Genomic DNA, 16,374 nt, shown 5'->3' with positions numbered 1-16,374 from the left:
ATATCGCATTTATAAGTAAAATAGATTTTCATATTATTTGGGTGTGCATTGCATTTCATTGCCTTTGTAGCCCCTTGTTCTTGAATTTATATTTATTCTAAAATAAAATAACCCCCGAAAGTTTTCTGTACTTAATGCAGTCCTCTTTGCATATCTAGAAGTACATTTTAAAGTGGACCAATCAACTATACAAAGTGTACGCAGCCGTTTTTTTTTTGTTGAACCAATATTTGGCTTCTTAATTCTTTAAGAAGTAGTGACATCACTAAGTTATAACTAAAAGGCTGTGTCTAGGCGAAGGCTCAACATCTAGATTATTATTACTGCTCTCTTGGTAAGATTTACTGTGAAGATACTGCATCACTTTTAGCCTTTCTTTGAATATTTTCAATTTTGCCAGTAGCTACGTATGTATGATTCATTCTTTTTATACAGAGTATATAAGGTCACGGAATCTTGTAATCACCGCAAGCCTCCGGCAAAACAGTAGATATCTCAGCCCTTTGTAGTGACCCTTTCCCTTGGAGGATAAGCTTCGAGGACTCTTTGGTTGCCAGAAATCAGCTGCACAATCTAAACAAGCAGTGACAAGGACACAATTACAGCACACGTCAGACGTCAGGATATGGGAGACAAAGGGTCAGCCAGAGCCATAGTCAGCAGGATAAGGAATAGCTGAAGAAGCCAGGACAGAGCCAATAAGACAAATACATTTTCACTAGCAGAAATTGCTTATGTGGATGACTTTGCCCCCATTGGGCCTATTTATTAACATCGGGTGTTGGTGACTTCTCCCCATCTATCAGCAGTGTTATCGCTGGCATTAGACCCAGCCAGAGGATAGATTTAGTGGGTGTCTCTGGTGAAGACTTCCCCCATGCTTTGCATACCTAACTAGAATCGCAACAGTACAAATTCCGGCTCAGTCCTGCTCCTGCTATAGTCATCCTGAGGTGGCAATAGCAGGAGAAATGCAATAAAAACATTCTTTATTATTTAAATAAATCATTTTTCACATGGGATTTATTGTAAAGAATACAGTATATGTTTTTAAATATATTTTTTTCTATTTTTAAACATTGTTTCCCCTCCCCCTGTTTTTTCCACTTAGTGGAACTGAAAGCCCAAGTCCAACCTTTCAGTTCCACTGCGAATGCGTGAACTTGCTAGCCGAGTGCCACCTTGCTCACAAGCTTACCATCTATAGGGCAATAGGAGTTTGCCTGTGGTTAAATGCAGATTGTATACTGGTCCAGCCAGATAACAATGGAATAAAGTGCTGAGTGGGGTTATATAGTCCAGTCACACAGCAATGCTGGTTTGTGGGTCAGGCAGAGAATAAATATAAGTTCTGTGTCAGATGTACAGAGGGTGGTAAGCAGGTGGATTAGCCTAGGGAGGATAAGGAGGTGGTATGAAAATATGATGAGGTTGCCTAAAGAGGTGGACTTTCCAATTAACACTTGAAGGTTTGGAGGGTATGGGAAAGTCTTGTTTTATGAGGGAGGGAATTTCACAAAGTGGGTGTAAAGTTTTGTAAATAGGAATGGAAGAAACTAATGAATGAGAGAATGAGAGATGCAGAGCAGAGGGCAGGGCCTTCTCACCTCTTTGTCTGTTTTACCCAGTTTGTTTATTAGTGTACTATGTTTGTTCCCAATTGTAAAGCGCTACGGAATATGTTGGCGCTATATAAATAAATGATGATGATGATGATGAGTTGGGAGATATTTTGTGACAAATGAGATGTTTGATCACTGCTAAATCTAAAAGCCATTACTCACTTCTAATTCTCCTGGATTCTCTGCTGCATTTGACATTGTTGACCACTCTCTTCTGAAATCCCTAGGTCTTCAGCACACTGGTCTATCCTGGTTCTCTTCCTACCTATCTAATAGCTCTTTCAGTGTTAGTTTCTCTGGGTCCTCTTTGCTCCGCTTCCTTTATCAGTTGGAGTACCGCCAGGTTCAGTACTAGGTCCTCTGCTATTCTCTATCTAGACCACTACTCATGTGAAGCTAATCAGTTCCTTTAGATTTCAGTATCATCTCTATCTGGATGATAACCAAATGTATCTATCATCTTCGGATCTCTCACCAACTGTGTTGTACTAGGTTACTGACTGTCTTTCTACTATCTCTCTTGGATGTCCTCTCGCCGACTCAAACTTAATCTTGCAAAAACAGAGCGAGTAATATTCGCACCAGCCAACAGAAGTTACTTACTGAACATTTCTATTTATGTTGACAACATGACAATAAATCCTTACCCACAAGCTCACTGCCTAGGTGTTATCCTTGACTCAGAACTATCCTTTCTTCCCCAGTTCCAATCTATATCTACATCTACATCCTGTTACATACATCTAAAAAACATTTCCAAAATACTCACATATCTCACACTACAAAAACTTAATTCATGCACTTATCATTTTCAGTATTGACTATTGTAATTCCCTCCTTACTGGTCTTCCACAAATCAAACTCTCACCGGTACAATCTATTTTGCATGCAACCACCCTATTTCCACCCATTGCACGGTTCACACAAGACAACAAGTCTCTGATTTCCTGACATTATTATGTGACTGGGTCATATAGCTCACTAAGGACTTGTCACCTTTGTAATGTTGCTGGACCAATATGCAATATATAGCATGAGCAACCTCATGTATCAAACCCCCATTGTCCAATGTATTGTAAGCTTGCGAGCAGGGCCTTCTTACCTCTCTGTCTGTAGTACCCAGTAGTTTTATTACTGTGTTTGTTTTCAATTGAAAAGCGATCCAGAATATGCTGATGTTACATAAATAAATGATGATGATGATGATGATAATAATGAATATTGGTGCATAGATGTTAGGTAAGTAACTTCTGTTGGCTGGTGTTAATATAAACACAGCTCAATTTTTTAAGTTTGTGGTGGTGAGAGGACATCCAAGATGAAATGGTAGAAGGACATTCACTTACGTGGCCAACACAGACATTGAAAGATCCGGATGGGATAGATTAACTTGTCAACCACATAAAGGTGATGCTGGGACCCAAAGGAGCTTGTTAGTTTTGCAAAAGAAGAGGTATAGAGAGAGAAGAGGGCCTTGTGGTATCCCAACCGTTAGAGCAGGTCTGATGGAGCGGTTTGGTTGATAGGATAGTACTATGATAGGACAGTATCCTGAAGACAGGGAATGCAGCATTTGTATGAGACATGAGTAGTTGATAAGACATGAGTAGTTGATAAGGCATGAGTAGTTGATAAATTAAATTTAGCATAGGTCAAGGAGAATTACAAGAGGGTAGTGGCCTTTAGACTTATGAGTGATCAAGTCATTGACCGCTATAGTCATTGCAGTTTCTGTGGACTGTTGGAAACAATAGCTTATCTAAACGGAGTTCAATAGGTTGTGTGAGGAAAGGAAGCGGATGAGGCAAAGTTTGGAGGGACATGTTAAGTGAGTGATGGCACAATAATCAGTGATAGAATTTAGGAGGTATATTTATAGCAGTAATAAAAAATATTCGTCCAATCCATTATTAAAAGATTTCAGAGGCAGGTGAACAATGCTCTAACTGCTCACCAGGCCAGCGCAGAGTCCCTTGAAGCATGCATGAGCCATCACGCCAGCTTGCTCATGCGCGCTGTAACTGGAAGCCCTTAGACTTAGACTTCCAGTTCCAGTTTTGCAAAAAAAAATTATAGGGTTAAAAAAAAAGTTTAAAAAAAAAAGGGAAAAAAAGAACTTTATTTACAAAAAACAATTTAACAAGAAAGTATTTTTACTACTTCGGAACCCCGGCTTTTGTCACCCTGGAATGCTGATAGTGATAGGAGTTCAGCAGCAACACTTGTACCACCACTATCCATGCTAAAAACGATTCCCATTACTTTTGATGGCAAAAGATACCATCCAGAGGGAGGGCTTCTTAAATATTTAGAAGCTATAAATGCTGTTTTTGCCAGATTTAAGGTTGTTCTATTTGATAGTTAGGTCAGAAGTTGTTTCTTTCAGAATAAGAGAAATCGCACATTTTTGAAAAATAAAGGAAAGGTACCAGTGGAGAGGTAGAGATTACAGATGCTAACAAAGAATGAGCACAGGTGACAGTAAGCAACTGATTTATGAGGGTATAGGGTCAGGGCCATCTTAACAACATTATGGGCCCCCGGGCAAAGCAGTGCACCTGGGCCCCTAGATATAGATATATAGATGTATACAGATATAGATATAGATATAGATATAGATATATAGAGATAGAGATAGATAGATGTACTTGCTCAGTGACCCTTGTAGGTTTTTTTTGCAGGTTTTTTCTTTTGCAGGATTATTTATTCTCATTAAGAGCCCTGTCTATGGGGCCCCCTTGCCCGTGGGGCCCCTGGGCAGCTGCCCATCGTGCCCAATGGAAAAGATGGCCCTGTATAGGGTAAGTGGACAGGGAGTGGGGTTGAAGGAAAAGGAGAGGGTACAGACTTCATCTTCATTTGTGGCGTACACATGTCGTTATCTAACCGAGACTGTGAAATCTGTGACATAACTGAATGTGTTACATGCATGAGAGTAAATAAATTATTGCAATATTACATTAAATATTAAGTATGTGAAAATTAACAGGATTAAATCAGGGGGAAAAGAGATTACACAAAACTTAACTGTACTTTAATAATTATAGTAAGGCAATTTATAGTTCTCCAGCGGTAGATGAACAACAAGTCCCGTCGTGCCATGTCTACCGCTAATCCAAATTGCTCAACCTGTCTTCTGCTAAAAACATTTACCTCTGCTTTACTTTTGTCATTGTGCCTCCAGTGATTCGTTTTATTCAAAGGATCACGTCAGGTCAGATGTTATTTTTATCAGTAATGAAAATGGGTATGGGCTGGCACACGACCAGTGGTTCATTTTTCGTTCCAGTGAAGGGGGGCCGTTCCAGTCCCCCTTCACTGGAACGGCCTCCCTCGCTCCATCCGTCTCTCTCCCAATCTGTCCTCCTTCAAGAAGGCACTTAAAACTTAACTGTTCCTAAAAGTCTACCAACCTTCCACCTAACCCCCTCATCTCATCTCCTCCGCCTGCTCTCCCCCTCTCTCCTCCCAGCCCCCCTGTTCTCTCCCCACTTCTTCAACTTGCTCCCTGTGTGCTGCCTGAGTTCTGTCTACCCTCCCTTAGGATGTAAGCTCATTTGAGCAGGGCCCTCTTCCCTTTGTTCTCCATACCTGTTCTTCTGCTCCGTCTTTACTGCATTAACCTGCCTGGAGTCTCTGAAGTTTTGGTATTTTTTGTTTACTGTGTGTAATGTTTCACCTTGGTTAGTCTACTGTTTGTGCTCTGTACGGTGCTGCGGAACTCTTGTGGCGCCTAACAAATAAAGGATAATAATAATAATAATAATAATAATAATAATATTACGAAAAATCAGATATTTGCAGCAAGACAGTGAATGAATAAGGCAAAAAACAAAATGGAAAAACACTGCAAAGAGTATTTTACATACTACAATCCAGGAATCAAGCTGACATGTCACATCACACTACAGAGCAAAGAGTTGCCCTGCAACAAATATATAGTATTTAAAATGATAGGAAGCACTGCCCCTCTATGTCAGAAGCCCTGCGCCTAGATTGTAATGCTGGCAACACTGCAAACGTACAATCCAATTTTTTTTTTCCATCAGACTTAAATAGCCACATGTGTGGGTGGCAACACAGCCGATCCAATAAAATGATGACGGCCAAACTGATTGATAATGCAATCAGATTATATGAAAATTTTCATCACAAAGGATCAAATTGAAGCTGATTGAATTGTGTATGTATCATGCTTTACACCTCTATGATCCTACAACCGTCCTACATTGTGCATCTTACTCTGTCAGATCAAAATTTTAGCATTAAACAATCGATTTTGATCAGATCATAAAGCTAATTGCTGCATACTGCATCACCAGTGTGTGCTTTTAGTTAACTTGAATTCTTGTTAAAAATAAAGTCATTCAACCAAATCTTATTGTAATGTGTGCACCTCAATTGTATATTGACATGACTGCAAGCATATGCAATTGTTCATTAATGTTAGTACTACAAGGATAATACAACTTTGTACATTAAACATATTAGGCCCAAATATCATACTTGTCCAAATTCCCGGAATGTCCGGGAGACTCCTGAATTCCAGGTAGGTCTCCCGGACTCCCGGGAGAGTAGGGCATTCTCCCATATCTGGGTAGGGCAGGTCTCTCGCATTCTCCCACAGTGGGCAAGATTTCCAGTCTCCATGACGCAATTCTCGGGGGTGGGGTGGGGCGATAATGCAATTTTCCAAGCCGCGTATGACCACCTCCGCCTGGGATCTCCCGGACACCAACATTAAAAAGTTGGCAAGTATGCCAAATAAAACAGAAAGAAAAGTTGCTCAATCAATTTATAGGTTCACAGCAGGTGCTTGAAAGGGTGGGGTTACCCTGAAAGGAGCAAATCTATATTTTTGCCAATACAACACGGTGCCTGTGAGCTACGGTTTAGAAGGTCCAGCAATTCCTGGTGTGTAGTACTGTAATTAGTTTTTTTGCTATACAGCCGTGAGCCTGTCAGGTCCGGCTTCTCCGGCTTCAGACTCCATTCTCTGTTACCTTCTCTGCAGGCGTTAGTTCTGAGCACGATTCAAACTAGCTGAGGTAAATCATGGGACATGCAGCTCAGTTATAATGTCACAGGTGAGATCGCTGCTATCAGATGGATGTTTCCAATGGACTATGTGAATTATAGTGTTCTGCCACAATCAGTCCTTAGTGTTGTGGCATTTCACTGCAAGCTAGCTTGCCCTAACTGGAACTGCATTTGTAAACAAAAAAGTATTTCTTGGGTCACCACAATAAAACAAATACATACACATTTATTGGGCAAATATAATCTTTATTACAGATACTATTTAAAGATGGAATTGTCCTTTACAACAAGTTAAACTAGGAACAGACAACCAGTACCTCCCCAGCAGCTGTGGAACTACAAGTACCAGTACATCCTGCTAATCAAAGGTGGTCTAGGAATGCTGTGACTTGTAGTTCCACAGGTTGCTTTGACCTGTTTACACTATTATTTTTTTTTATGTAAAACTGATTTAAAAGTTGCCAGTAGCCTAAAACATGAAACTGCACACAGAGTACAAACCAGTTCTGTCTGGCAAATATCTTGCTTTACGTAATGGAAATGCCAGACAGACCATCATCAGACAATGTGACCTTGTACAAATAAATATTGATTAAGTCACTTATAATAACATTGTCCCAGCACTATTTCCCTAATATGAATTATTGGCCCATGCTTTTCATTGTAAACACCTGAGATCATAATCAATAATCTATTTCAGGATAGGCTTGATGACATTTCTTAGGGCATTTCACGTATCATTGTATCTTACCATCTACACGTCTCTGCTTAAAACTCTGAAAACTTTATCAAGCCAGTGTTTCTAACTCGCTAGAAGTAAATGCTGCCTGTTATTTAATTATCATTGGCATTCAAATCATTAGGACGAACCAAATACACTTAATTGCTCATAGGATCTGAAGCTGATTAACTGAAAGGGAATGTTTTAACACTTAAAAGAACACTGTCTTACATAACTGTTTAAATACTAATTAGGTTTTGCAATGGAAAGTTTAATTGCTTTTGTCCTAACCATTATGCTGTATTTGCATTATGCTTTTTACTGAACATATAATGACATCATTCTGTGTATATCAGCTTGTTGGCCAATAGCCCCTCTTCGGTAGTGGAAGCGGAAGATAAGTGCATAAGTGAAAATTGCATTTATACACATTATATGAATTTTTACAGGGCTGGAAATTATGTACTGTTATCAAGGGAAAGGTGACATAATGAAGGCATTTATAGAACCACCAAACCCAAAAATGTAATTTATAGTCAAGTTAATCCCACTCTGTATGAACAAGAGAGGTGTAGTGGAATATAACCTTCCTCAAATAAACAGCTAAAATATAAATACTACAGCCTAAATTATTATTATTATCATAGATTTGTAAAGCAGCACAGTGCTCCGCAGCGCCGTACAGTAGAGAAAACAGGTCATACATAAAACAAGGACATACAAGGTAGACAAAATAACTGCAGACATGAAAACAAATGGTAGAGGACCCTGCTCATTAGAGAGCTTACATTCTAAGTGGGAGAGGGCACAGCTGAAACAAGAGGAGCAAATGTGGCTCAGAGTGGAGATTGGGATAGTTGTGAGGGTGCATTAATGTGAATAGTGTTATCGGGGATAAGGTCACCTCTAAAAAAGAGATGGGTTAAAGAGCATCTAAAGATTTGAAGGCTGTGGGAAAGTCTGAGTGTGGTAGGGAATTCCATGAGTGGGGAGCAGCATGGAAGAAGTCTTGTAGGCGGGAGTAAGAGGTGGTTACTAGAGACAAGACAAGGCGCAGGTCAGAGGTAGCTCTAAGAGGGCAGAAGGGAGAGTATATTGATATGAGATTTGAGATGTATGCAGGAGTAGTGTTGTTGAGGGCTTTGTAGATAAGGGTGGGTAATTGAATTTGATTCAGGAGGACACAGGGAGCCAGTGTAGGGATTTGTCAAGTGGAGCAGTAGATGTGGAGCGGTGAGAGAGGAAGAACAGTCTTGCAGCAGCGTTTAGGATGGATGGAAGTGTGGATATATGGGTGTCAGGAATCCCAGATAGCAGGAAGTTGCAATAGTGAAGATGGTAGATGATGCCTAAAGTCAATGACTTGAATGCTTTGAATAGTCAAAAAAGATTGAGTAGTGTGTGTCCCTTCAAAATGTTATCGCCTGTATTTCTCCTATGTATAAATCATGAATCCTGAAACCATTGGCTGCATAGATGGTGACTCTGCACACTCCATGGAGCTCTACGGACACTGCCGGTCGTGAGTGCTTACACACTGCAGAATTGGAACGACATTATTCCATCGTTGAACGAGATTTTTAGTCTGGCTTAAAAATAAAATCAAACGTTGCAATGAGCAATGATAATCATTCATCGTTGGGGCGCACACACTAATGCACAACCTGTAGTGTATATCCAGTCTCAAGCTATTGTGTACTGTACGTCTCCCTTCTCATTACAACTTTCTGCAAGTTGCACACATTTAACGTTTTTTGGCAATTATGAAGTTTAGCTTGTAAATTCTGCTAAACTTCATGATGAACCCCTCCACAGAATAAACAAATTAACAATTAGCTGTGATTACACTAATAATCTTAGGTGGATTTTGTGAAATTATACACTATTGATTGTCCATTGCAGCAAAATGTTTATTTAGGCTTTGCCAGGACAGTATTGGCAGCAAAAAAAAAAAATCCATTTCCCCTCAGCCGGTGTAAGCATCAGAATATTCACATGAAGGGCTGTGCACTAGCATTTCTTGCAGCAGTACATTAATAATAAATGAACACTTTTCAGTAATTGCATTTTCCTAGTATACAAGTTATTAACATGGAGCTTTTGTGAGGTTAAGCAGTCATAAACTGCAAACTGGGCCTGAGTGGGGACTGAAGCAAACAGAAGTAGGCTTCATGTAATCTGAAGCAGGGTGAGAGTAGTGATAAGAGGGCCGAGGAAAGTGTGAATTTGAGGCAGGTGTGAAGTAGGATGATGAAAGTGCATGAAGGGATTAAGCAGCCAGGATGTGTGGGCCTAATAGGAGATTGGAGCAGGAGCAAACGCAGGATTTGTAGAGGGGCGTTTCCACACCATGCCGCCAGTGGGCGTGACCAGCATGCATGGGGGTGTGGCTATAATTTTAGACAGTGCTTTGCTGCTCTCCAACTCTTCCTATCCCCATAATATACATGGGCAATGCTGCGTGCACTACTGTTAGGTGCACACAGCTTTCCCTTTTCAAGCAGAACTGTGTGAAGCGGGAGCAGGGTCCAGTCACCACAATTATACAGTGCCCCAGGCTTGGAGGGGGGTTTCCAGGCATTAGGAACCCCCCAGCCCCCCCACCCCCTCGATTTTCCTATGAGGAGACTGTGGCCCAAAAATGATGGAGATTTGTATCCGAGAGAAACCTGGAGTATGAGGAGAGTGTGATCCTGAGATGGGGTTGGGGCAGAAGCATGCAAGCCTTAGATCAGATTGGAGGTAGAGAGTAGATAGAGCAGAAGAACAGTATGGGCGTGAATTGCTTGGCACACAAAGAGAGCGTGAGCCCAAGAGTAGATAGGATAAGTGAAGAGTGTGGATTTAATTGGCACATGAACGTGAAAGGAGAGTGGGGCAAGAAAAGAGTGTGGGTGCAAGAGGAGCAGAACGAGAGACAGGATACTGAGCCTAAGAAAAGACTGTAAGATATCAGTGTGGAGAGCGAACTTAAGTAGGAGACTGTATAAGAGAAAGTAGGAGGAGTCTGTGCAAATTAAACTGGGTGGAAACTAATGCTGGGGTAGTATAATGAAAAGAGTAATTAACTGTAACCATCGTAACTTTGCAGAACACACCTAGAAGTGAGGAACACATCACATGACTAACATGTATATTGATCATTGGGGTTTCTAACTGCTAAATTAGCCAAATACATATTATTTTAAGTATCTCACTGTACAGTATGTTGCAGTACTTCTAGTTTTATAAATGATCATTTTACTTTTTAAACTAAAACTTTTTAGTGAAATTTATCTCAATGAATCGGTGAGTTAAAATGTAATATTTACCCTTATAATTGGCTTAAGGTTTGATGAGTATTTCTGTCTAAATCATATTAAATACACAAAATTATATCACATGTAACATGAAGCCAAAAAAGTCAATGACTAATTGACAGCTGAGATGGTTCAAAAAGCTGAAATTTCAAAGTAGTACATGTTTTTTTTCAAAACTACAGTGACATTACTGGCCAAATATTTGCAAACCCTGGAGACTGAAAGCCAATCAGGCTTCTTTTTACTGATAGTATTCCTCCCTATTGTCATCATCATCATCTATTTATTATATAGCGCCACTAATTCCACAGCGCTGTACAGAGAACTCACTCACATCAGTCCCTGCCCCATTGGAGCTTACAGTCTAAATCCCCTAACATACAGACACACAGACTGAGAGAGACTAATGGCAATTTAATAGCAGCCAATTAACCTACTAATATGTTTTTGGATTGTGGGAGGAAACCAGAACACCCGGAGGAAACCCACGCAAACACGGGGAGAACATACAAACTCCACACAGATAAAGCCATGGTCAGGAAATGAACTCATGACCCCAGTGCTGTGAGTCAGAAGTGCTAACCACTAAGCCACCGTGCTGCGCCATTGTGAGATAATGGTTGCCCCAACTCCAGTAGCTTTTTAGATATGTATAAAACCTTTTGTTTATTTTAAGTATGTTGTGTTCTGGAATATAGATGTTTGTCTATGTATTAATTTCTAATAATGTACTTGCTGTTGAAGCCAAACTAGTTGTTTGACTTTGCCATTAAGTAGCAGAGCTAAGTGCTTTTTAAAGTAACGCAAAGATTCCAAGATATCCACAGCTACACTTCTCAGAGATCTATCACAAGATAGCACATATTATACACTTAATCCTTAGCCACTGGTCACCATGTACTGCTTTATTTGTTTTAAAAAAAAAGAAACACTAGTAAATGATGTGTACAAACTATATTGAAAGCAGGTGCTTCCATGAGCTTAATTTTTTAAGACTTGTTGGATTTCATAAGCAACATTCACTACAGTGATGCTGGCATGGAAGTCTGAGGAGTATGCAAGCAATTGCTGACAAAAGCAACTATTGTATTACTATGATGTTAGTGTATTGGTTTGACAAGCAAGGAAAGATGGACAAACAACTTTGCATAGAGGGAAGATACTGTGGTGCCCCAAACCCTTTTTACTGGACAATCAAACAATTAAGCTCCCCAGGTATAGTATAACACTTACTGGTTCAATTCAACATCCAAGATGAAGGAAGAACCGAATGCATCTATCTGGAAGCTGGCCTGAGCCACATGGGTGGACTGCAAAAGAAAAAAATTGTAGTTAAAATAAAATACAGTCGTACAATGAAGTCATCACAAACCAACATAATTACATTCAGTGCTTACTCTGTACAGTGCTCCCCAAGTTATAACATCTGCTTAAAATACAGGACAAAACCAAAGTTATATTGAAGGTATAATTATAAAGAGGGTGACCTATAATGGTATTAATACAATTTAAGAACTTTTGTGCAGAGAGTTTACCTGGTAGGAAAGCAAGACAACATTACAACGTGGGTGGTATAATGACATATTGTCGTTTACCAGCATATTGTAAAGTTGTAACTAGTGTATATTTTGTTAATTTGGATAAATACATTTTATCAGTACATTTATCAGAAGAGTTGCTGACCCAGAATACAGATATTCATGTGTCAAATTATCTTCAAATCCCGGGTGATTGCATTAAACGCCCATGTCCTGATTAAGGGAATACATTGCATCATGCCAAGAGTGTTTCCCAAAACGTAATATTGAAATTCTCTGCAATACAGTTTTTCTCCAGCGGGTGTTACTTTGGCAGAATGGTACTACGCATGTCAGAGGAATGGAAATGCAAATTGTTCTTTGTGAAGCCAAATAATTGATTGAGTCTTAAAATAAGGAACCAAAGCATCTGTGGAGATAACAGTCAGTCACTTGCAGAAAAAAAAAACACATAAAGTTGAATAGCAGAGAACTGCAAGGGACTGTGCTATAATAAATAATTGGGAGGGGCATTGCAAAAAAACCTGTATGCACTCCAACCAGAGCCTACTAGTCTCACACTGAGAAGCCCCCTTTGCTGTGAGTAAATGTGAATAACAAGACTGAGACCCCTGCAGTGGGATCACTGTGATGGCAACGATGCTATACCAGGGGTCCCAATCTCATCATTAACCCATCTCCCCAGTGTTTAAGAGGGTCGGGATGAGCCAGAGTTTTTTCCGTAATCTAGAGAGCGGGCTCTGGGAGGGGGTAGCATGATTTTTTTTATGGCCCTCTCCACAAAGAAGCACCATCCAGTGCTAACCTGAGAGTCTGGTTTTCACAATAGCAGGGGGACCCCAACCGTGCAGTCTCCTTGTTAATGTGAAAACAACCATAGACATTCTTGTGTTGGGGCTTTGAGGACTTATTATTATTTTTATGAATCTGTGGTCTGAGTGGAGGTAACTGCCAATCACATCCGCCATCCAGCTGCCTGTTTTTACTGCAAGTGACTGACAGTTACCTCCACTCATACAGATACTGCCAATTCATACCAGTAAAATTAGCAGCAACCAAAGTGGTAAGCCAATGATGTGTTGTTCAACATTAACATTGTGTGTGAGCAAATTCTACCACATGGGCAACAGGATGGCAGCAGATTCGCTAAGCGTTAGAAGACAATTGGACACATGCTACATCTGTAGCTCTCCAGCTGGAGATACCACTCACTCAACAACAGAGAATTCACTGTAGGCAAACATCAGACACTGCAAGGATTTCTTCAACGATATGCTGTGCTTAATTGAATAAATAAAAATACTAGAGTGAACTGTAATCCAAACATAAGATCATTCTTTTACACTCACATAAAAACAACAGCAGTTTACGGCAAACTCCATTTTTCATTGAATGGGGTTTTCCACCTTTTAGTATGTGCTGTTAATGGGTCCTACAAGGGTTTTTGCCCTAAGAACCAACTGACTTAAAGCATCTGGTCTAAAGATATACTATCTCAAGATTGGTTCTTATTTGACTTTACTTCTATTGCTCACCAGGGAAAAATCTCCAAAGTCACCAAATGCAGACGCGTCCAAATTTTCTTCCCTCAACAGCTACCATGCAGATGAAACACAATTTATTTCAGTGGCCTGCGGACCACGGCACAGAATGTTTTCTGCCAATAACTTGAATATCCTAAGCTACTCACAGATTATTATTTATCATTTATTTGTTAGGCGCCACAAGGTTTCCGCAGCGCTGTACACAGTACAAACAGTAGACCATACAGGGTGACATAGTACAGAACAATAAACACAAAGTACCAATACTTCAAAAAATCTGGGCAGACCTATGGAGTAAAGACGGAGCAGAAGAACAGGTATGGAGACAGGAGGGGAGAGGGCCCTGCTCATACGAGCTTACATCCTAAGGGAGGGTGAACAAAAACAGGCACAAAAGGGAGCCATCACAGTAAGGGAGAGAAAAGAGGGGCCAGAGGAGAGAGGAGAGAATGAGCGGAGGAGGTTAGGGGTTAAGTGGATGGTTGGTAGGCTTTGAGGAACAGGTGAGTTTTAAGTGTCTTTTTGAAGGAGCACAGACTGGGAGAGAGACAGATGGAGCAACGGAGGTCATTCCAGTGCAGGGGGGCTGCTCGGGAGATGTCTTGGATTCTGGAGTGGGAAGAGGTAATCAGAGTGGAGGAGAGGCGACGGTCATTTGCTGAGAGCAGGGAGCGGGCAGGAGTGTGAATGGTGAGGAGGTTAGAGATATAGGGGGCAGTAGACTGGGAGAGAGAAGACTGGGAGATCTACCACAGAATACACACATAATAATCCTTCGTCATGGCGAACCGTTCTTTGCAACAAACTCTGCTCCATCTGTACCACCGCCTATAACCTGCATCACTGCTGGGTGAAATCCAGCACTTGTAAATGTTAAACAAATAAGCTTCTCAGCAGTAGAAATTCCACATAATCTTTATCAAGTTCACTGTATGTTGGTATGTAATGTATTGCAGCCATAAGACAGTATAAAAACAATACTATGACTAGGATATTTACTTTGTTATTCTGCTGTTAAAGACACACAACAGTATATTAAATAGGTTTCTTTAAATCAACTAAAAAAAATATTTAAATGCCACAATTTTAAGATGAGCAGAGAACACTGCGTTTGAAATGTAGATAAAGACTTTTTTACATAGTTTCTACTGCACTGTGTGTAAGCTAAAAAGAAACCAAGTCCCCACTGCTCTCTCTGCCAGGGAGAGAATACAAAATATATCTGCTCTACATGTAAATGCCGAATGTTGGCTGCAGAGACGGATTCTTGATCGCTCACTTGCGGTTTCCTCTTACAGATTCTCTGCCCTCAAGAGACCGGGGAGCAGTGATGTAGGAAGAAGCTGCCCAGAAGTTCGAGTCTGTCTCTGCGTCCAACATTCTGCATTTACATAAAATGCCGGGAGACGGTTTCAAGACTTGGGCCCCTGGTGACAGGGTCTAGGAATGGCCCAATCTAGTACAAGGGAGGATTAAGAACAATGCAAATTTAGATCGACAAAGTCACAAGTTTTGACCACTGCACTAAAAATAATATAAATCAATGATAAATAATAATGTGCCTGGCTATGCTGCTAGAATAACAAGATCATTAAAATGATTATGTATCTATATAAGATTAAAAAGCTTTAAAAAAGAAATGAATATATAAAATATATATGGTAGATATAATTAAAAAGTTATATTATAACAACATTTCCCCATCTGCACAGAAAATAATATTTATTTTCTGGGGAAGTGGCACTGTCCATGTTAAATTTCATCTAAAAACTTCCGGCCTGAATAAAACATTATTATTTTTTTTTAAAAAAAGACTTTTATTCAAAGATCAGCATAATGCAAAAAAAAAAATTACAGTATTAAGAAGGTGTTAAAAACATAAGTACCCCACTCAATTGAATACACTTAAAGCAAGTACAGCAGTTAAGAACAAAAGCTCATAAAAAAAAAAGTAATACAACATTTATCTAAAGAGCTGAAAAAATTAATATTCGCTGATCAAGTTTAAGAATAAAAATGGGAAACAGAACATTAGAACAATCAGCTAAGGTGAAAGCTATAAACTAGTAAAAATAAAAATAGATGAATGAAGGTGGTGGTGTGGCCTTTCGTCATGGAAGGGGAATGATGGGAGGGGGGAAGGTAGACCACTTCCAAAAACCTAGGGAATTAAATTATAAATGGCTGATGTATATGGGAGTATGAGACACAGGGTTCCCAGACATTATTGAGAAGTATAACGAAGAATACAAGTCTTAAACTTCATTGTATATATGTGCCAGATTCTAGTGATGACTGTCTGCATTGTTGGAGCTTGAAGTTGCCTCCAATTTGCGGCTATTTGGCAAGTAATCACTGAGACAATGGGCCTGATTCATCTTCAAACGTAAGTCCTATTGCGTGCTGTATTTTGTGTGAAATTTCTCATGCTCAGAAACGGACTTTACGCCAGTGAACGCTAGTGCATACAATGCAAGTTCACATGCAAATGACACTTCAGACAGCCAAGGATCTGAAGAGTGGAAGGGGGAAGGGGGAAGGGAAGGGGCGTATGCACATAGGCAATGTACAGTAAGGGTGTGCCAAGGTCGAGCATTCGTCCGATTCAAC

General features: G+C 40.1%; 1 protein-coding gene across 7 annotated transcripts in view; it reads right to left on the bottom strand.

The window, feature by feature from the left end:
• The window catches only part of ADAM22 (ADAM metallopeptidase domain 22), a 195,947-nt gene that overhangs the window by 139,398 nt on the left and 40,175 nt on the right, over window positions 1-16,374 (bottom strand). For all 7 annotated transcript variants that reach the window (XM_075211892.1, XM_075211893.1, XM_075211894.1 and 4 more), the window contains exon 3: window positions 11,916-11,992. In XM_075211892.1, the coding sequence (XP_075067993.1) occupies window positions 11,916-11,992 (77 nt within the window). The remainder of the gene's footprint in view (window positions 1-11,915; window positions 11,993-16,374) is intronic.

This window comes from Mixophyes fleayi, chromosome 5 (assembly GCF_038048845.1).
Source record: "Mixophyes fleayi isolate aMixFle1 chromosome 5, aMixFle1.hap1, whole genome shotgun sequence".
Taxonomy (NCBI): Eukaryota; Metazoa; Chordata; class Amphibia; order Anura; family Limnodynastidae; genus Mixophyes; species Mixophyes fleayi.
The sequence above is the reverse complement of the archived record's forward strand: the minus strand, read 5'-3'. Positions and strand labels throughout refer to the sequence as shown.